Source organism: Hetaerina americana, unplaced genomic scaffold, assembly GCF_022747635.1.
Source record: "Hetaerina americana unplaced genomic scaffold, ioHetAmer1.1.p SCAF_6, whole genome shotgun sequence".
Taxonomy (NCBI): domain Eukaryota; kingdom Metazoa; phylum Arthropoda; class Insecta; order Odonata; family Calopterygidae; genus Hetaerina; species Hetaerina americana.
The window spans coordinates 71355451-71378744 of NW_027287205.1; the positions used below are offsets into that span (position 1 = coordinate 71355451).

Below are 23294 nucleotides of genomic sequence, written 5' to 3' on the forward strand. Positions count from 1 at the left end.
AGCTAAAGCTTTTATCAGGATCATCAACAAAAGATGGAGAGCAGGGCAACTGATTACATAGGGGATGATCAGTTTTGGTTTAAGAAAGGGGAGACATGAGCGATGCCATTGCAGTACTATGATCACTAATCATGAGGAATATAGAATACAATCAGGACATATTTGCCTGTTTCGTAGATTTTGAAAACCCCATTGACAGAATGAACTGGGAAAACTGATTAGTATATTACAGAAAATAGAAATGGAATGGAGGGACAAGAGGCAAGAAGGAAATGCAGAGTACTGATTAGCAGTGTTAGAATAGGTGTAAGGCTGGGTTGTCCATCATCACACGTCCTTTTCAAAGTATAGTTGGAGGAAATAATGACAGAAGTATAGGAAGAACTGAAGATAGGAATGAAAGTCAGTAGGGAATTCATAAAATCAGTTTGGTTTGCTCAAGATCAAGCTTGACTTTCTCAGTCAACCAAGAGGTTTTAAGCATCGGTGAGTGAATTGGAAATTCAATGTGATAGATATAGCATGAGAATCAAAATACACAAAACAAAAGTTATGCAATTTTCCAGAAAGAGAAAGGCTAAGGTTAACATTGCAATTGGAGGGGAAAAACTAGAGCAGATGGAAGTTTACATTTCTCGGAAGTATTTTGGACGAAAATCGACAAAGTAGTCCGGATGTAAGGAGAAGAATTGCACTATGGAAATACAGTTTCATCAGGAGGGAGTTGATGACAGGGATGTTGAGAAAAGACTTGTTAAAACTTTCCATATGGAACGTAATTATGTATGGCATGAAACATGGTCACTGAAGCAGGATGATAAACATATATTTGGAAGTATTTGAATTGTGGGTGAGGAGGATGGAGAAGGTGAAATGGATGGAAAGGAAAACAAATGAGGAAGTGCTCGGTATGGTGGGCAAGGAGAGGGAATTGTTGGGAGATATCATAAGGAAGCAGGAAAAATGGATGAAGAGTGTATTTGATAAGCAGTGGGATGTTGAAGAATGTAACAGAGGGGAGAATGTACGGCAAACGAGGAGACAGCGGGAATAGGATAGTGATGTTGGACAAGATGAAGGGAGAAAGGAAGTGCAAAAAGATGAAGAGGGACTTGTTGAGTAGGATGTTGGGTTGGGTTTTGTTAGGAGAAGCAATATATTTACTTGGTAGTTGTGTCCATCTAAAACCTACCTTAATAAGTAGATTACTTCAAAAAATTGTGAGGAAAATTAACCGTCACCCCCCCCCCCTTACGAATGCATCATCAGGGGCAGCCAACTTTGGAGTTAAGGGCATCCCACAGTCCCCCATGGGACTTCTTTCTTCCGGAAAGTTCACTCCCATGGCCATTCACTCTGCCTTCTATGGGAAACCCACTTGAAGAGGAACTACAATGCAGTTTCATCGCTTTAAAATCAGACTACAATTCTTTAATTATTGTGTTGATTCATCGATGCACTGGCATCATTTGACAGCTGCATCTTAATGCCATTTACCAATCACACCATCTACATCATTATTCATTCAAACTACCTTCTTTGATTTCATTTAATTTTATTCTTGTTAATGTCAGGAAAACGAACCCCTGCCAAGGGAGGCACCACCAGGGGCAGGCTGCCCTGGAGTAGTTCCAGTTCCTGTTAGTTCTGTCCTTTTACATACATAAGCTACTTCCATTTAAGTGGGCAAACCTACAAGTCTTTCATTTTCTGTTACAGCTACAAGCTAATGGCAGTGACGGAGTAGCATCAGCAGGTTGATGATCTGCCGTACACCTCACTGGGGTTCCTTTCTTATTCTGCATAATAAGGGTAAACTTAAGGGCCAACAGATGATAGGAAAGCTTTATTAGCACATATTAATTTATTACATAACTTTCTTGGCATTAGGTACAAAACAAAAACGCATGAAACTATGTTGGTCCTGAGGTTAAACAATACAATGAGGATATCCAAAAGTGTTGGTATCTCTATTGCTCTATTCTCACAACCTTTCAGGTCTGTGTAAGAGGAAAATGTAAGAAAAAAGTTCAAAACTGCCCAAAAAAGATTGTTGATAAAAGAAAAGAGCAACCCAACCCATCCCCCTCCCACGCGCAGCATTCTAATTTCTACCAGATGAGCTGTTTCACTCCACCCCACTTAACTCTTCCCACTCTCTCTCTTCTCTTACAGCCCAGCAGGGCTACCTGAAAAGTAGGAACACTTCCTAGCTAGCAGCCTTCTCTGAAACAAAGACAGATAGGGGCCAAGGGACCACCTTCAATGTCCGGAGGTCTAAAATAAGAAATTATAAATGATCCTTCCCTGGATCACTGAATTCTTTAAAGAAAAAGGCAATCACCAAATTTAAGAATAACAAAAAATGACAGGAGAATCTGACCACACAGGGAGGGATCAACCAGCGGGCTTTTGAGGAGTGGATGAGGAGGGGGGAACATATAGATTACTTCCCCTGCTTTTCCCTGTTTACTTCAACTTCAGGGAAAAAAAATTAATTTCCTGTTTGTTCTTACTTATGACTGCATGTGGGCTGTTGTTTTGTACAATGACACTATGATAGCTGTAATACCTATACAAATACCCCTTAAAAGTATAATTTCGTAAGCACAATACTTTACCTTCTTGAATAAACATAATACATTCAGATTTGTTATATTTTAAAAAATCCTGAGGTTAGTGTTTTATAAATAATTTCAATAAAAAGTTTTTCTCTTCCACTGCTTAAGAATACTACCTATAACTCTACTACTTTATTAGTATTTTATGATGAAAAATATTACTTCTTTTAAATTTGATGCCTAACAGCATGATTAGATTTTCTTCAGGTTTTTCCCATTCCTGCCTGGTCACTCTTGATTTAACACCACTGAGTGTTGAACCACACATTACTCTATACAGCCACACTGAAAAGTCTCAGCATCATCATCACATCGCCGCCAAAGACTACAATCATACTATGCTATTATTTAATTAGGATGGTAGTCATTTTAAAATTTCATATCAACAAATTTTATTGATCATAAATAAATAGAAAATAGTAACTGAGGTGATCAGAATTTTCTCAGAATCCTCCTCCAAACCAAGAATTGCTTTACTGAGCATGAAAATTTTTCAGTCACTCTGAAAATAACACTTTTAAGCATTGTAAAATTAATTGATAACATTGATAACAGAGAAAACACAATACTAACCGAATATTTCATTTTTTCTAATAACACAGCTGACCATAAAATATATATCTGCAATATTTCCTCACAAATTATATCTCTTTTAAAAGAAATCAAGTATTTACATGCGTATCTCAGTATAAGCTGATCTACCTAATTATATAACATAATTAATGAGTATTTCATAATTCAAATATTTGAAGTGGTTAAATTATATTCAAATTTTACTACAAACATGGCTGTACAAAAGTTTATTTGGCATAATTTATGAAGCTGCCAAAACAATACATGATTCTTTACAAAACACCTAATTTAAAAATTTCCAGTGAAATTTTTAAAACAATCATTTCTTCAAATCAAATATCTTTCTAAAATTTAAGTAACAACTTCAAAGCTAAAATGTCAAAATGAATAGATCCACAATTAAGCATACGCATATTCCAGCATAGCTATATTCCAAGAAACACTTCACTATTTTTTATATTTTACTTAATCTTTTCATACTGACACTTAAAATAACACTAGTACGTCCAGCATACTTTTTAACAAGAATACAATTTTACCAAGTTATTAGTTAACATGGCCACATTCTCCTTACCTAAAATTTGCTTATCTTTCATAATCTATAAATTTGCTGCTTTGCATGAAACAAGGGCTGTTTCCATGAAGTATATGATATGAAAATATAATAGCAGCAGACTTCCATAGGAAGCTTTGACTACTCTAGTACATAGTTATTTTAATAATAAAGCTGAATGGCAATAGCCGAAAAAACTATAAAATATTACACAGTCTTATAGGAAATGCATTTCTGGTCTTCAAATCTTTCTACTTGATGATTCATCACACCATGTGGAAAAAAACTGCCAAAATCATCTCTTAATATATCACACATTTCTGCAGAAAATACTGCCACTGGAGTGTTAAAAGAAACCCACTCTGAAGTCAGCATAGTAAAATCTCCTGCAAATGAAGTCCTTTGGTATGAAGGACCATAAATTATGAGACAAATACAGACCATTTCACCAAACTATACTTAAAAGGTTCTCATTTTCACCTGTTAAATATGAACTTTTACACCACAAGCACTCGATTTGTTGAGTGGCCCCTTCTGCTTACACAAACTTTTTAAAGCAATACTTTTCTACCAAACATTTTTTTTATAAATACATATAAATGAAATATATTGGGGAAATTAGAACTGTGCATTTAGATAACCAATCCGAGGACACTTTATATTCCTTGATTATTCTTTAGACTTTGATTTTATTAAACTGGGTGGGGGATTGTGGGTGGATTAAAAATAAATGACGATGCCTTATAATTTGCTGTTACAGGAATCTACTTCTATCATACATGCTATCAATCAGGGTAGCACAAGAAGCTTTTACAATATATTTCTTTACTGTTCATTTCCCCAGAATTGGTATGTATCTCCCCCATTCATGCTAAACCAATTGTAACAATCACATTTAAATTCATGATGGTAAGGGGTTTATATGACTGGGAGAGTCGTTGTTTTACATTCCTCAGTTCCCTCTAATGTCAACACATCTCATCCACATAACGTCACAACTTAAAACGATAGTGTTTCTGACTTAAGGTAAAGCAATTATTGACTAAATGAATGCATAGACAGGTGAAGGGATTTCTCAATTCAGAATTAATCATATTTCACAAGCTATCTATCCATTGATGCGTGGATCATCAAGTACTTTAGTTTTTGTGGAAAAGAAAATTATGTCATTATATTAATAAATGTGGCACAAGTGAGATAAGAAAGTATGAATTCGAATTAATTAGCTAAATGTTTTTCAGTGGAGAGATGAATTTTAACTTTGCATGTAGCAAAGCACGGCAACCCCGTAAAATATATTCTGAATCTGGGAAAAGGCATGATCAGTAATAATAATCTGCACTTGGTGTAAACGAGCTTCGATAATTTTCCATTAACTGCTAATATTGAGCGAAATTTTACTTGAATTGCTCACATATTATCCAGATTAAAAACACAGAAATGACGCCTTCAGATTTTATGCACAGGTATAACTAACTTTAAACCATGATTTGGTTTCTTGAAAACTGAGTGATTAATAATTAACAAATCATCAAAAAACATTATACGAGTTTGACATACACAACACAGTTTAAAAAGTATCTTTATGAAATAATAATGTCAATTAAGATGTTCACAGCATAATTTGAGGGGATCAGCTCATTTAATATTGTATTTATATCAAACTCAATCAAATGAACATGTTTTATAGGGAATTTTGTATTGCTTTTGTAATGAACTAACATATAACGTTTCATTAATAACTGAGTAGTGCATGTCTGTTGATAATCAAAAATGGAATAGCATCCCTTTCGCAAATGTCTTAGATTAGGAATCAAAGAGATGATTAGGATATTGAAACTTGAAATATTAGACAAATTGAGGGATTCTTTTCAATTATCAGATATTTATGAGGGCTTTCATGATAAGCTGACATTATGTCAAACCATCTTACTGATATTTGGACCTAGCAGTGCTTCTTTTGTATTTAATAATACCTCTTCCAGGGCTACAACTTCAATACACTCTGTGCAATGAGTGGGAACTTAGGAGAGGGAATTCATCAATATTTGAGTCCCTTGAATTTTATCATCTGATGGTTTTCTACGAATAGGCTCCTTAAAACCTTGTATTGTCAGGCATTTTGACAAAGTAGGCTACTTTATCTTCATTGACCCGATAGTTGTGTATCCAACGATCTCCTTTTCGGAGACTTCCATCGATACCATCTTTCCATACCCCAGCAGGCAGATAAACTTCCCGTTCTCGAGAGCCTTCATGGAGAACTGGGGCAACTATCAGCTCCTCCCCAACAGAAAATTCATCGGAAACCAGGTGACAGGAGAGGTCTGTGGGGTCTAGCATCCACAATGGGCGCACTAATGGTAGGCCACTGTCTAAGGCCTCCCTTGCAGACCGCCGCAACAATGGACTGACCACCTAAGAGTGATTAAAAATTTTTATTCAATAATTTGAAATTCATAACATTCCATTCATTATTATGTTTATGTTTAACATTACACATTTTGTACCAAGAAATACAAAACGTGCGAATTTCAGATGGCAATACAGCATGGAAGGAAAACTACTTACCATGCTGATATTTAGCAACTTGAGCATGTTAAAACTAAGTTTACAAAACATCTTTCAATGTCTTTTGTCTGCTTGTTGGCAGAGATCTTGGAATTATTGAAGACTCCCTTTATGAGGGGAAATAAAAATGTGCATTGTAATCAATTATTCAGAGGGTGCAAAGGCAGACAATTACTATAAGTAAGAGTAGGAGGAAGGGAAAGAAGACCTCAGTGAAAACTTGGTTTTCTTCTTAACTAATGTTCATTTCACGTAAAATTCACATATTCAGGGAAGAGGGGCCAATTTCTTTTCTTTTCCACCAGTGATTTCCAATAAACTTTATTCGCATACTTATAAAATTGAAATCCTTGCAAGCTTAACTGGGAAGATTCAAAGGCCACTGGATTTGAAACTGTGAAACACCGATCGTGGGCTGAATGTACCATACTTCCAAGGATGTCAGTAACACAGGTAACTTCAATATAGAAAGCAAAAAAATATACATCATTTGTTTACCTTATGCCGGAGAGATGCGAGTTCCCGGGCAACTGCCAGCAATTGCTCATCCTCATACTGACTCGGGAGAAGGCGGTGCTGCACTACAGGCAGGAAAGTGGCCAGCTGCAACCACCTCAGATACAGCTCCCTCGGAGGGGGTGGGAGAAGTGGAGCGCGTGATGTCACAGTTGTCGAGGCCACTGTGCTGGATGTTTGAAGGGGGGTGGTTGGTGTGGTTGTGGAGGAAGTGGTCGAGGCTGTAGTTGTTGTGGTGGGGGGAGTGGTGGTGGTGGTCGTTGTGGTGGTGGTGGTGGTAGTAGTGCTTGAGGTAGAAGTGGTGGATGACAGTGGAGATGAGAGAAGTGTGTACGAGGATGGGGACGGCGAATCAGCCACAGAAGAGGAGAGTCCATCTTCATATGTTGTTTCACTCACTGATGTTGGAGACACACTGGACATGGCACTCGATGACAACTCTGTTTCCTGAATCACAAAAGATTTATCAATACATACACTCGCCACAATTTTCCTTTTATATCTCTACTGACTGGCTACTTAAACATTTCAACAAGAGCAAAATAACAGACTCAAAAGTAAAACCTCAAATTTACATTATTGAGGAGTTCACTGAAATAATCTTAGAAGAATAAGATTAAGGTCATGTGAACAATATATTCACAGCATATTTTCATTTTTTTAAATTAAATATATCACAAGATTATAATTTTAAAAAGAATAAAATACTATCAATTGGTTGATTTAACAGATTCACAACATTGAAATAAAAAGTTTTCACGCTGAAATGTTTTAAGCACAACCCCTCCTGTAGTAATTATATAATTAAACAGATTAAAATTTTATAAACTATGAATTGCTATCATTTTTTTTAAGGTAGGTTCTGGATGGACATAACAAAGAAGTTTTTATTCTCCTAACAAAACACAACCTACAAAATTCTACTCAACTACAAGTCCCTCTTCAACTGTTTGTACTTTCTTCCTCCCTTCATCCTGTCCAACATCACTATCCTATTCCTGCCATTTTCTTGTTGAGCTAACATTCTCCCCTCTATTACGTTCTTCAACATCCCACTGCATATCAAATACACCCTTCATCCATTTTTCCTTCTTTCCTGATGATTTCTCCCAAAAATCCCCTCTCCTTACCCACTATACCGAGCATTTCCTCATTAGTTTTCCTTTCTGTCTATTTCACCTTCTCCACACCCACATTTCAAAAGCATCCAATATATATTTATCATCCTGCATCAGTGATCATTTTTCATGCCATAAATAACTACCCTCCATATGAAAAGTTTTGCAGAGCCTTTTCTCAACATCCCTGTCATCAACTCCCTCCTCCTTGTGAAAGCCTCTTTGCCTCGTGCCATTCTTCTCCTTACATTCCGACTATTTTGACCATTTTCGTCCAAAACACTTCCGAGATATGTAAACTATTTCACCTGCTCTAGTTTTTCCCCGCCTATTTTAATGTTAACCTTAACCTTTCTCTTTCTGGAAAATTGTAAAACCTTTATAGTCCATGGGAGGTAAGAAAGAGAAATGCCAAGCTTAACATTAAAATGGGAGGGCAAAAATAGAGCTGACAGCTCAGTTTACATTCCTCGGATGTCTTTTCAACTAAAATTGTCAAAGTAGAAGTGATATAAGCAGAGAATTGCACTAGGCAAAGAGGCTTTCACCAGGAGGAAATTGATGACAGGGATGTTAAGAAAAGGCCTTTCATTGTTGGGTTGGGTTGTTTTTTGTTAGGAAGAACAAGTTTTTTTGGCAGTTGTATTCATCCAAAAGCTACCTTAATCAGTAGAATTCCTAATAATGGATTTCTGTGGTTGAATATTATTCCATCCAATTCACAGAATCTATTATAATGACCTGTATCTAATGATTATTTTCATTCTAGATTGAATGTTGGACTAAATTTTGATGGTAGATTTGATGATTTACCAGTTCCATTTTTATATCACCTATGACATCAAAAGAGAGTAATCTGCTCAATGATTTCAAATTAATCATGCACTCTCTAGCTTGGATGTACTAAATAGCATTGATCCTTGCTAGTCTCAGGCACTCACATACCCAGCGCTAACGAGAGATTTCTCCCTGTGCCAGTGGCCCGCCAATCACTCACTTGCTTGGGTATGTGTAAATGCCTTAAACCTTGCAAGTCTCACTCACCCAATCAGGTCTTCCATGGAATCTCTTCCATCGTTAATCCTGTAACTCGCACTTCAGGAAAGGTGAGGGAGGTGCCCAGAAACTAACACAGTGTTTCGACAGCAAACCACAATCTTTTTGGATCAAACACTACACTTCATGTCTACTAAATTGTGATCAGAGTCCGCTTCTGCTCCCGGGAGGCTGTGCAAATTGATCATGTTGTTCCTTAATCTGTCCAATCATAATATAATCTAACTGATCCCTTTCTGAGTCACCTGGCATTTTCCATGTGTACCTACACCTTTTGCAGTGTCTAAACCAAGAGTTGGTGAAGACAAACCCCTATCACCTGCATAACTCATTGCTTTCTACCCTTGGTCACTCCACATACCTAAACCCTAATCCCTCACCTCATCACCATCTCTTCCTTTGCGAACTGTCACCGTTTCCCTGCAGGAACCCACGTGATTATTTACTCTAACTGATGATATTTTCTATTGACTTCTTTCTCCATATGATTGCTTGGTGGCACCTTTGCCTGAACAATGACCAAGTTCGTTGGTTCTGCTTTTATCTCTACTAGTAATATTCCATCTGTTGCTTGTTATATTTTGACTACGCTTTTTCCTATCTTTTTATTCCCTATTATGGCAACCCCTCATTGGCTCTTGTACCCTCAGCTGTATATTACTCTATAACTATCATTTCAGTAATCCCTGCTATCTTACCATTTCACCTTACACAGACCTAAAATATCTATATTTCCTCTTTCCATACCTCACTTTATATATTCTAATTTTCCTGTCCTAAACATTGTCCTAACATTCCAAGTTCCTATGCTAACTCATTCAGTCTTGTTCTTCAGCGTCTTCTGTGCTATGCTGTTGAAATTTCTTTGCAAGTGATTTGTAAGGTGATGATCATAGAAACCTTGCCTCTCCCACTGCCAGGCACAACGCACAGTCCATTGGGCCTAGTCCTATAGTTGCCAGGACTCTTGTTTTCTATTCTGGCCATCATCAAGGCCTTGGGAATAATAATTGAGGTGGTTTCCTGTTGCCTTCCTCAGAGGTGTTTTTAATGTGACACCATCTCTCAACCCCCCCCCCCTTACTGGTGCCATATGCTTTTGCAGCCGCCTTACTGAGGAAATAATGCTGCATGGACCACCTTTTATCTGCCTCCTAAACTTCAACCTATCTGGCAAGGGTGACCCTACCAGGAGCAATTACCATTGCTCCCTTATCAAGGAGATGTTCATAGAGCCACTTTCATTTAATAAAGGTAGGTACACACAATTACATACTTACATTGTATTCATAGCTGGTAGACATTGTGGTCGCTACCGGTGTGGTAGTTTCCAGGGTCACTTCTGTTGCTTTAGTGGCTGGCGAAGTAGCCTCTTCCTCCTCAGGCACATTGGGGTCATAATCTCCCCCCACTGGCCCTGGCATTATGAATGGGTATCCAATTACTCCATAGGTGAGTGTGGTTGGGATTATTGCTCTCAAGGATTCCCATGATGACGGTGCCGTAGGCAACGACACAAATGCAGGCGGTCTAGGTCTCTGCACTGAACCAGACATCCCCAATACTGGGGCTCCACCCAAGACCGCCTCCAAGAAAGCAGTTTTAAATGAATCCAAGTTGGGCCTTGGATGCTCTAAACGAGGAAATCTTGGCATATCAAATGCTGTGCCCACATCAAGATAAAATGCATCGATTTGATAGGCCTTGACCAAGGCACGAAGTTTTTCCCTTAGCCATGGCACTGTTTTGTTGGTATTGGTAACGTCAAGGACACCAGCACTTGCAGTATTTCCATAGCGAGTAAGGGCAGGAACATTACGACTCTGTAAAAGAAATTATTTGCATTGAACTAATCACATTGCAATAAATGACTCTAGGTCACTTGAGTGGGGAGAATTACTTCACTGTATGAAGTCAAAAATTAAAACTTAACCATGGTTGATAGGAATCAAAGTAAGTCAAACTGGCTACCTCAGTTTTAAATACCAAGCTTCCTGCACTAGGGTGACCAGTACTTAGATAATTTTCAATGACAGGTTTCTTTTGAGTTTTTTTATAGTATGGATATTATATATTGACAGTAATTTCACTATATTATCATTTCTGAAGTAAAAGGAGGTAGTAAAACCTTATTTTTACTTCCCAAATCCCAATCTTTGCCAAGAACAACCCTAAATTCCCCGTGATTTCCAGTTTTCCTATCAATTCAAAATCTTTAAAATTGGTTTTCTAAGGACCTTTGATGCCCAACTTTCTTTCGATTTGAAAGAAATTAAAAATCACCAAATACCCAGATAATTTTAACTTCGAGAATCACTACTTTAGAATTAAATCAACCATATAAGACACTGTCTCTGGAGTGACTTGGTGGAAGTCTTTCATAATAAATTAATGCACTTTGCAGCTTCCACATGAACAATTATTTGGCATGACCATTTATTTATTTATTTGGTTGTGCCAAATAAATATTCATGAGGAAGCTGCAAAGTGCGTTGATTTATTAAATCAACCATGTATGGCATGATGCGGCGGAACAGCATTTTATAATTGAGAACACAATTCGATCTGTGCATTAATTTAAATAAAACAAGCAAAAAGTGTGTTCTTAATCATATGCCTATTTAGAATTTTATTCCATTAGATACCAAATTTAATTTTAATCTAAAGCTTCAAATATTCATAAAACCAACTTTGGATTAGGGCTTATTAGCAGTGGGACTCAAAATAGGAAGACTTCTCTTCAAAAGATATAGTATATTAAACAAGAAAAATTTTTCAATTTATTTTTAAAGTACTGTATTTCCCCGCCCATAAGACGCACATTTATTGCTTCATATGTTCTCTAAAATCAACCAGCAACTTATAGGCCGAGAGTATTCAGATATAACTTCAACCTATTATATGCAAACAAGGAAAAATATTTACTATTAAATATTTTTTAGTACAGTAGGCATACAAAATGGTCCCCTCTATTGAAAATTTTGATAAAATCACTATTTCGAGCCAATAATAATCAATAGTGTTTTGGTATCTTCTTGAGAATACCTCCAAAACAATTCCCAAAGGCGGATGTTGCCCCTCTACTTATACAATGCATTTCTACCGATATACTCAGAGTAAACAATTTTACGTTCATGTGCTCCTAAAAACCCAAAAGTTGAGGAACATGTTAAAAACTGAATATCACATTACAAGAAGAATGGGATGACTTTTTCAACAAAAATGATTTTAATAGAAACGAGAAAATTTTCTATAGGTATGTCTATTGCCAATTTTTCTGGGACAATGCCATGGTGTGAGTGATTCATGAAGAGAAATGGTCTGTGCCTACATAGTAGTGTAATGGCATCAAAGCTGCCACTTGAATAAGGAAAAAAGGTCTTAAGGCACCAACTGATGACATCACACTGACGGGAAGAATGAAATGGCCATCAATTTCTAGAGTTTGTGAGTGAAAAAGTCCTGGCAGAGAGTTAAAAGTGAGACTATCATGATGTCTTTTCAAAAATGAGGAGTTAGCAATGCCCTAGATTGAAGTGAAAATGACATTGTGTGTGAGGCGAGTGAAATAATTGCGGAAATAATTTAGCACCAGTGAATTTCTGGGATTCTATGATGAATCAAATTTGATAAAGCTGCTAAGTGTCAATATTTAAATATTTTGACCATTTTCTGTCTGATTTCAAAGAAACTGCGGGAGATGCCGCAACAGTAACTTTTAACTGAGTCATCCGCTAATGTGCATTTCAATGCAACAACTTCAAAGTGTAAAACTCATTCGCCTTGACCGGTATTCAAACCCTGATCCCTCAATGTCCGGTCGAGTGCTTTAGCCAGTTAAGCTATCAAGGCATCCTCTTAAAAAATTTCAGAGTTTAAGAGGACATCTCGATAGCTTAAGTGGCTAAAGCACTCGACCGGATATTGAGCGATCTGGGTTCAAATCCCAGTCAAGGTGAATGATTTTTACACTCTGAAATTGTTGCATTGAAATTTTCTGTGTGATCAAAATATTTTCTATACACTCTAAATGGAAAAATCACAGTGCAATTTATGTGATGTTGCATCACGTGAACCATGAAATAGAGCAACTTCTAATAAGCAGTAAGCTGACATTTTTTAAATTCTGCATATTGGTTCTTTTGAAACAATTTCTTAGAGGACACATAAATAAATGGTTAACTATCAGATTAAAACCATGAGTGCATATTACCTGATGCCATGCTCCACCTCCTTGTTCAGCAACCAAAAGGCTATTTTTCACAGCTACTTGAAAAGATTCACTTTCAGTTGACACAAATGGAGATATCGTCAACGCAATCCTAAATCCACGACGGTGAATTATGTTGATGGTATCCCTCATGGTTGGGAAGCGACTGGGATCCAGTGTGAAGTCTCCAGGATGCCGCTGCCATCCTTCCCCCAATACAACATGGCCCTATAGAATAAATAATGAAATTAAAAACTGTTACACAAACGCCTGAACATTTCCTTTGAAGGTGATAGAATTAGTGAAGTGTGAATAACATCTGTGAATACTCAAAACTCGTGAATCCCAAGAAGTACTATAGCAAGAAATACTTGTGCATCAAAAATGCCTGTTGTTTTCAGATCTCAAGGGAATGGTCAGTCTGTAACTCTGACTCTTGCATATACATATGCATGTATATGTATTGTATTTTTTTTTAAATTGCTAAGTTTACATCTGACTTGTCCTATATTTGTGTACGTGCAAATACGCACCAAATCCCAGGACAAACAAATGCATTTATATTATTATTTCAAATGAAAAGAATATTGGGAAAAAGAAGGAGGGAGGGAAGATACCACACAACAGGTGCCACTCACTTAGTAAAGGTGAACATGTTATTGAATGTGGGTAAAATATAAAGCTTGCATAATGAACTTCAATCAATGCTTTAAGAATAATTTTTACAATCAAATTAGATACTGACTTTTTCCTGAGATTTTTCCTCTTTCCAAAAGAAATGTAAATAATTTTACTCAATCTTTGGTATAAGCAGTTGCTCACCTAGTTGCATTAATAAAGTGTAATGACTAATCAAAGAATAATTGTACTCTTACAAGTTGCGCAAGTAAATTAATTGAGTGAAGGGAAATATTTCCCATTGGATAAATGTCATTGGCTGCGTAAGTTAAGGTGGGAGAGGAGGAAAAGCTTCTTCCTGGGACCAAAGAATGACCCCCCCACATAAAAAAACACTCCCTGGTTTTTATAATTTCATAAATTATTCAGAAAAGACTTTCTTTGTCCATGGTGCCTCGGTGTACATACAAGAGTTAATCTTGTAGGATTAACACTTATATTCCATGGAAGAATTCCTTCTGCTTTAACTATTACAGATGATTTTGTGATATATATAGATATTTGCAAACTTATTTTTTAGACATTCATTTAGACATTTTATCATATTTTAGATTTTTCCGGAAACGAACTGACCTAATATTACAAGGGGCAGTCAAATGAAAACCGAACAAGTAAGAGGTAGAGTCAAGGTAAAGTACTACGTAAAAACATGATGACCTACTTCTTTGACTGCAGGGGCCCTCTACTTGCCAATTTCTTTGAGCATGGAAACACAATCAATGAGCAGCGCTACGAGGACACTGCAGAACTTCTGACGTGCCATAAAGTCAAAATGCCCTAGAATGCTGTAGGATGGAACCATCCTGTGGCAAGATAATGCTCGCCCCCATACTGTTAATCTAACAAAGGCTATGCTTCAGCGATTTGGTTGGGAAACACTTCAACATCCTCCATACAGCTTGGATCTTTCACCTTGAGATTTTCACATCTTTGGCAACCAAATGAAAAACACTCATGGGCCTTGGTTTCATTTGGACAAGGAAGTGCAGTTGTGGATCTGTCAGTGACCTACCTCTTTCTACAAAATTGGAATTTATTGTCTCGTCTCCTAGTGGGATAAATGCATCAACACTTTCGGTCACTACTTCTTAATAAAATCATTCCACAGCCGCATAGTAGCGGGGGTTCATTTTTCATTTGACTGCCCCTCATATACTATTCCTAGCTCACCCTTTTTACGCAGGTTTTAATACTATGTCAATAATTTCTAACATCGGGATTAGTAGCGGTACAAATGACCTTAGTCATAATCACACCCAAAACTACCAATACTACTACACTATTATTCTGTTTTTTTGCATTTTTCCTTGGTAAAACACAAAGCCACCATCTCAATGCATTTAATTCACCATGGATTTAAGCTATGTACAAACCCGACCAATGGATGTTTTTCAGATCATATCTGGTCGTTAACTCAGTCCACAATATCAAAAAAAAAGCCGAGGACTTCCACAGAGAGTACATAATAATAGGATTTATCAAAATTTGAATCTATCATAGAGCAAGTTCCCACAGTATGCAGTAGAACTAAGCCATTTCATAATTCAAGTGACAAAAAAATGAACTTCGAATCATACGATAAGCACAGGTCTGGCTGTGAACTCTCTTCTCCTCACATACAGGGGTCTGTTAACAGCATTATGCGCATAAAGCATAAATAAAAATTCAGACTAGGTTAAGCGGCTAAAAATTACAATGGTGTAACTAATTGTATTATATCTGATATTACTTAAAAATTACCACTGAACTAGCAAAATGAAGTTACGTGTTTTTGGGATAGGAGTTTCTTTTTGTGAAATGCTTAGTGGAAATGTGATGCTTTCTTAATGAATGCAGGCAACTTTGCAACTGCTTAATGGCATGTAATATCTCTGGGAAAATTCTGAAATAACCAAAATGTTTGCTAGTCATGACACCAGATCCTATTTAGATCTTCACAGAGGACATACTTAAAGACTTATCTGTACCCATAAGGTATGAGTTGGGTGGAGACTGCTCTTTAGAATTACATTATATTTTTAACTAAAATAATCCCTTTCTATCAGAAGTACTACTTGTGAGTCGGGCCCAAAAAAATAAATCTCTTGCCTGTCTCAGAAAACCTAGAGCTACTACACCCTCTGCTCGTTCCACAAGAGCCTGCTCCGTTAGCTGCTTTCCACCAGGACTGTCAGCTAACCTCCAAACGGGCTCATTCAGCATGGTATTGATGACATCCAGATCTTCTTTTTTCAGTCCATCCCATAAACTCTGAAAACATTTATTTACAAGTTTAGTAGTACAAAGCTAAGGATGACAGAATGGTCATTGTTCTTTGTAACATTACAAGCCTTTTAAATATATTGAACAAGATTATAAAGAGCAATCTACAGAAATATGATACATTTAATTATTTGGGCTTTAAACATTGATAAAAACAAGCCTAAGAAGGATAAAACTGAAGATATATTATAAAAATGATACCTAGATCTTTGAAAGCCATGCAACTAATTTCAAGTTATTTTGTAGCAATCAAATAAAAACCATTTTAAAAAATAACTGTTCAAATTTCTTCAGCATAACTCGGCCATTGAAATAAAATTATGAACTGAGCACTTATGCTCATCGCATATAATGGGACCATCAAAAGATATCCTTATCAACTGGGGGCACAAGCCATTGCATTTTTAAGAGCTTATTCTGGAAATTAATCAAACCACAGGAAGAAAACAAAATTTCTTAAGAAATTTATTTATTTATTTATTCAGTATGAGTTCGAAAACAGCACATTTTGGCCTTTACATCTAACTATTAACAACGATAACAATAGTCACATTTACAAACACCCAAGCCCTAGGTGGAGGAAAACTTACCCAGGTGGGATTCGAACCCGCGACCCTTGGAATGGCAGACGAGGACGTTACCCCGCCGCCACCGGGGTCGGCAATTCAATTGTAGTAAATACATAAAAGGTTCTCTTGCGGCATGCCAGCCTATTGAGCAAATTGAATCACTTAGACTTCTGTCTTAATGTATTATTTGTCCCATTCAACCAGACTTGAGTTCGTCTTAACCTTAAGTATACATTTCCACGGCATTCTTATATTGTGCAGATTTTTCATTTGAAAAGAAAATGTTAAAATTAAAAGTGAACGCAACAATATTTCCTAATTCAGTTTTGACAAGGATTCGACAAAGTTAAAACCATCCCAAAAAGTCCAATTTTGGATACATGAAAAATATCTACATAATAAACCAATGAATGACTCATGAAAGCATCAAAATTTCAAATAAATATAGAAATAAAGAGTACGTGTAAACATTATGTTAAGTGAAATTAGCAAAAATGTCTCTCAGGGATTCACATGAAGTCAATGAATCCATAAGCAATACTAAGTATAATGCAAATAAGGCCAAAATGGAAAATTATTGATTTAATCTCACAATATTTTTAATTTATAACCTAAAAAAATGGCCCATAATTTATTCTTCCCATAAGTTCAATGATTAATTAGTCCCTGCTCTCCTGGTTTGTATACCCTTTTCCACCTTAACAGAATGATAATTATATCACATGTAAACTCCTCTTAAGAATGTATATATCATTACATATTACTAGCAATTACCTACAGCTAAACATTCCTTTAATCGGAGAATATTTATAGTCCACAGATCAAGGAACTGTGCGAAAGAACCTCTGCAGTAGAATCCTAATATTAGTGGACTCAATATTGACAGTTCCAGATTTTCCTGTTTCAGTAGTAGCAATAGCTAATAGCTTAAGGGGAGGCAACCAAGAGCTGAGGTCATTTGTGCCATTAGGGATGGATGGGAATAGAGGAAGGGTGGAGAGAAACCAGCATCGGCATTAGCCTACCCTTGACAAAAGTCACCAAGGGGTAAGCAATTTAACATCCCATCCAACGGATGGTGAACTCACTTAAAGTACTTTCCACAAAGCACCTCAAGTAGGTATAGGGATACCACTGAAAAAGATCTGCCACCTCCAGGATTCGAACCCAGGCCTCTGTGTGGGAAGACACTACATTAGTCACTGCACCATCCTAATCCCCTTCATGGTTCAGCTAACTCAAAAATATTAAATGGAAAATTCCATAAGAATGTGATCCTCTAACTCGAGGCATGCACTAGTTTAGAGGTTAGATCTACCATCCTCGGGCTTAGCACATAAATCATCTTATTTTACTTTCAGCAGCAACCCAAGGCTGCTATATGTGAATCTAGTAGGCTTCTAGCATTCTCATTAACAATACTTCTTTTTTTTCATTACACTTCAAAAAAGATAAGTAGTGACAGCAGCTCTTCAAAGCCAATGAGAAGACATAACAAGCTCCGATCAAAAATAATATAATAAGAAAGAGCTCCTTGTGATTGTTTGAATGAAGTGCTGTGTTTAGACAACAGGCTTTGGAGTGAGGATGGGAGTAGGGCCCACATACCATTTTCTAAAGGCCTATATGATTAAAATGGTGAGATGGTCTGCAGCCAGATGGATATTCCATATTTTGATCCTCTATGATATTAATTAGAATAAAAAGCAAGGTAAGCTCATGATTCCTTGGGTAGTCCCTGTCCACCTCTTTTCGAGCTTTACCTTCTCAAGAAAGGACAAAGAGGCATGGGGAAGAGGCAAAAGAGATCTTCCTACCCTCATGATTCAATCAATAAAAAATCAATGTGTTTTGATTCAGATGGCTAATTCATAATAATTATTGCTTTTTTCACCTATGCATATGTGGGCCAATAAAACGATTGGCATCTCAACGATGTTAAATAAAAATAAAACAGAGGATTTGCCCTTTTAAGATAAACTGTTCACAGGTATATACACAAAAAAAGGCTAACACAAAGAATTGACTACTATTTACTGTTTTGGTAACAGAGGTCTCAGAATATTTGACCCAGGGAGAAAGGGGTTTCCTGGCAAGAGAAAGGAGTTTCCTTTTCTATGACTAGCAACATAGAGAACAGAAGTAGTAAACAAGAGAAGTTCAGAAGGGATGGAATACTTTTTTCACAGGAATAATGAAAATGAACTCCTCAGAATGCATAATTATTTAATAAAGGAGCCTTTCAAGAGTGGATGTGGCAATTCAATGGAAGACAAATGAATGAGGCACAATTATGAACTGAAGACCATATAAAATAGAACTATAGGAGGAAAACCACAACATTGGAGGAAGTGAGAGGCAACGACAAAGATTAAGGGTCACTAAATATCAATCTCAGATTGAAATTCAATGATAATCATTTACCTTTTAAAGGATCCTTTCATCACTATGTCCAAGAAGAGTGTGAAGCATGCATGAGAGATATGATTGGTAGTTAATATTCCTACCAATCTTAATCTTAAACTCAATCACAAAGTTATGGCTCATAAAGATTTACAAATCACACTACCTTTTCAGAGAGGAAGGAGTGCAATGACTTCACATTGGATGCTGTACATATGGAGTAATTTAGACGAGGAAGTGGTGAAGTCCTGTGGGAGAAGGCAAAGTCGTCATATCGGGCCTGCAAGCAGAATCTCTTCCCAGTTCGCCCACCAGTTGTTTCCCCCTTCTCCAGCGAAGTGTACAATGGAGTGTTGGGATCAATTGACAGTGCAACACCCCGGGAATTGATGAAGTAGCGATTGAGCACATTTCCCCAATATCGCAGCCCACCAGAGGCATCTCCCGTCACAAATGGGGCCATGCCATCAGCATTCTTGTCCTGGTTCTCTAAAACTTCATTGGTCCCATCTTTCAGTGACTCCTTGATATTTCCACCCTGCTCCATTGGCCAGGCCATCCCAGGAGTCTTACCACCACCATACCAATGCCCACGACCAGAGGACCAGTCAAAGCAGTCAGTTGGGTTTACCTGAAATGAAAGAAGTCATGAGCAATTCAAGGCAATGAAATTTAAACTATTTTTATGCAAACATAAGCTATTTTGTAGGAGCAAAATGCTTATCTTCAATAATACTAATAATTTAAAGTGCAATTCATGCACAAATAACTGAGAATCATAAATCAGAAGTTGTAGCTAGTTTTGATGAACTGACTTATGCACTATATATTGTTATCATTATTTAGAGCAACATGCAAGAGGAAGCTGTGCTATAACAGTCATTCAAAATTAGTGTTCTTCACTCTAAATGCCATTTGTAATGCACAGTGGAGAAAATCCATCGCCCAAAACTAGAACACTTTCCCTATGGATCATAGTGAATCAATTTGGGAAGCAATACAAGTCACAATATCACAAAGAAAATATTATGGTAAAAGGTCAGTCAGCACATTAGAACGCCAGGAGAAATTTCCATTAGGTTAAAGTGCTGTAAAAATGGCATTCTTCTGATTAAGAAACAGTCAGTATTCTAATTACTAATTACATTATGCTTAATTTATTAGTCAGACTTACAAACACATAAGAAAATTACTGTAAAAAGGGCATAAATGATATTCCAATGCATGTATTGCCCATTCTGGGCACAAAATGAATGAAATTTTCAATATTTAATTTAAACTTACTTTTGAAAAATATAATTACCAAAAATATTTTTAACCACATATTACACCTTTATAAAATGTAGATAGCTAAAGAAAGAGTTATTTTAAAGTTTATATAGTACAGGTTTAAAGGTTTTTTTAGGTTCCATTAAGACTTGACAAGTTTGGTAGTAAGTAACACCAAGGTCCATCAAAAATCTACCTAAAGCCTGTACACATAATATTAATAATTTTACGCCCATTTCATAGATTTCTGTTAAATGGAAACTCAGTACATCACATTGAAATAGTTGGTGTTGGTCACACACCCTTTGGTGAAAATTTCATAAATAAAAACGAGAAAAAATTAACAACTTACACTAACTCTTTCAAAAAAATAAAAAAAGTAAAGTTTTAAAAAATGATGAAATGTTTTAACGACCATTGTGTGCAAACTAAGCAATATGAAGGTAATATCAGTATTTATATGATTAGAAATTCTGGACATGAATAGTGATGTAACTCGTTCCATTTTATAAAATGCAACACAACACTATTTAAAAGACAAAATATCAAGTGTGCTTCATTGGTGATATCAGATTGAGTTTTATAAAACAATGCGATGAACCCTGCAAATTGCATGTGCCAATACCAAATTGAGAAATTAAAATTAATCATAATACCTAAACTAAATTAACTATTACCTCCTCTGAAAGACTAAGCCATTCAATCTGATAGCATCGCATGTCACCACCTCCACTGGGCGAGACAGCCTGGTAACGCATGTATAGCCGTGCCTTATGCATCCACTCCAAGCAAAGCGAACCATCCGTTGGGGCATCACGAGGTAGGCAGGGGTATGCTATGTTAGTTTCATGGAAACCAAAATGTGGAATATCTTGAAGGAATGTACCTAACCATCCTTGCAGAATCTCCTGTCCCTGTTCATTAAATACCCTAACATGTCTCTCTTCTTTATTGAAGCGTATTCTATCAAAATATGCGCGCTGAAATGTACAATAAAAGTCAATATTAGCTCCCATTTGGTAAATTTAGTTCAAGGACCATAAATATGAAATAGTTATTTTAATGCTCCAAAATAGTTGTTTAAAAAACCAAAAATGGCGGATACAAACAAAAAACAAACCCTGTGACAAAGTTATTTTAAAAGATTTCATGGGTTCTGACATTGTAAAATTTCGCAGAAAATAACATGAAAAAGTAATGCAAACATAACAACTAGTTCACTTGCCTGCAATACCTGCTGGTGATAAAATATATACGCAAATCCAACCAAGAAAACAATACACAAAAATAATACAGCAACAAATCCCCTTAGTTTATATTCACGGGGTCGCTTCTTCCGCAATACACCAGGAAATGTCATCTGAAATAAGAAATCATAATCCACTAGGCGCTTTGGAGCTTATTATGCATTAATAAGATTTACCGTTAGAGGAAAACACCTCACGATCATCAATTTATATTCAAGCCCATTAACAAGAAAGAGATACAATTACCACGAGCTTTTCCTTGAGTAAGCTTGACAAGCTATTGATGCTTGTAACTGAGTTATGTGGAGATTGCTCTCCCTCGAAGTCGGAGTCATTAAGTTTGAGGGACGGCGAAGGCATGACTGACTTTCTTCTAGCATTTCGCAGTGGCACCCTGAAAGAGTAACTCTATGAACAAAATAGAACATGACATCATGCAGTATTATCCTCCGAGGAACAGCCATGCTGTAGTAAATGTAAGCAAGCAATTCTTACTCAATAGGTCATCAACTGATCTCTCAGTTCTGCCTTTTAACATAAAAATACAACATTACGAGAGAAAACTAATCATCAAAGTTGAAGTACAATATAGAGCAAATATTGACGCAGTGCCAGACGCTTCCTGGAATGTAAATATAATTTCAATTTACTTTTCCTTGATTTCGATTATCAATTGTTATTTCTTGGAATTCATTACAGTGTTGCCACATGCCTACGTGCATCGTAAATTTATGTATTGCGCAACATGCGAACCTGTAGTAACTCATTTTACCAGTCGCCTTTTTTATTACTCTTTCCCTGAAGTAACAGAAGACAAGATAATGGATCAATAGGACCGCTTCAAATATCCTTACCTGACTGCATTGTTGCGATTCCTAATGTCGTCATCGGAAAGTCCATCGCTGTACTCGTCACTTGAACTGTCATCAATCACGCCTATGGCAGATGGTACCTGAAGAAAAAACGTGAAAACATAGTTAACATTCTAAATCACTTTGAGAGTCATAGTTGTCAAAGTTCACAGAACGTCTGTCATGAAAAAATTCAGGTTGGAAGTAATGGCAGTTCATAGTTCACACATACTTGGATGTGATCCGCTTGTAATCTATCACTAGATCCTAGGGCCATTCTTACGTCAGGAACTTTTACGACAGTAGTTGACAAGAAGTGTTCAGGAAATTCAACTGTGGCGTAGATACGCCAATACAGACTACAGTATGGTACACACTACCAGACAACCCATTTCTGTTTATCACAATTTTAAATGTAGTTGTAACTTAATCGTCAGACAAATTCAACAAAGCCTATGTTTTTCTCACGAGATACTGCGCCCTGTTTCGAACACAGTTGCCCTTACAGCTTACGCTGGTTGCATGACCCGAAACTAATGGGCCTCAACGACCGTCCCTGAGGAGCTATGAAAGAACGAGTGGGAGAGGAAAAGCCTCGTGGATGCGTGACGAGGAAATTGATGAGCGGCTTCATTGAAACCTCTCTTGCCCATAAATTCTGCAACAGAATGGCGGGAGCGATGACTGCAATTGAATGATATAATGCATCATCTAACCTCAACAAAAATATATCATTGAGTAATGGAGCAGAAAAAGAAATTGCTTTCTTTTATTTTTTTGATCCTACAAAAAGGCAG

General features: G+C 36.8%; 1 protein-coding gene across 2 annotated transcripts; it reads right to left on the minus strand.

Annotated features, from left to right (window-relative positions):
- Nucleotides 1-1831: 1831 nt before the first annotated feature.
- On the minus strand, nt 1832-23021 carry LOC139694961 (myogenesis-regulating glycosidase). 2 transcript variants are annotated; one of them, XM_071593505.1, is made up of 11 exons: nt 22730-23021; nt 22501-22598; nt 21893-22040; nt 21625-21759; nt 21077-21379; nt 19297-19761; nt 15985-16146; nt 13222-13446; nt 10289-10831; nt 6817-7281; nt 1832-6165 (listed from the first exon to the last, which is right to left on the minus strand). In XM_071593505.1, the coding sequence occupies exons 1-11, from the start codon at nt 22772-22774 to the stop codon at nt 5845-5847; spliced, it is 2910 nt and encodes a 969-aa protein (XP_071449606.1). In that variant the 5' UTR covers nt 22775-23021; the 3' UTR covers nt 1832-5844. The 2 variants fall into 2 exon arrangements, with proteins under 2 accessions (XP_071449606.1, XP_071449607.1); XM_071593506.1 differs by lacking the exons at nt 22501-22598; nt 22730-23021 and adding an exon at nt 22142-22273.
- Nucleotides 23022-23294: the final 273 nt, after the last annotated feature.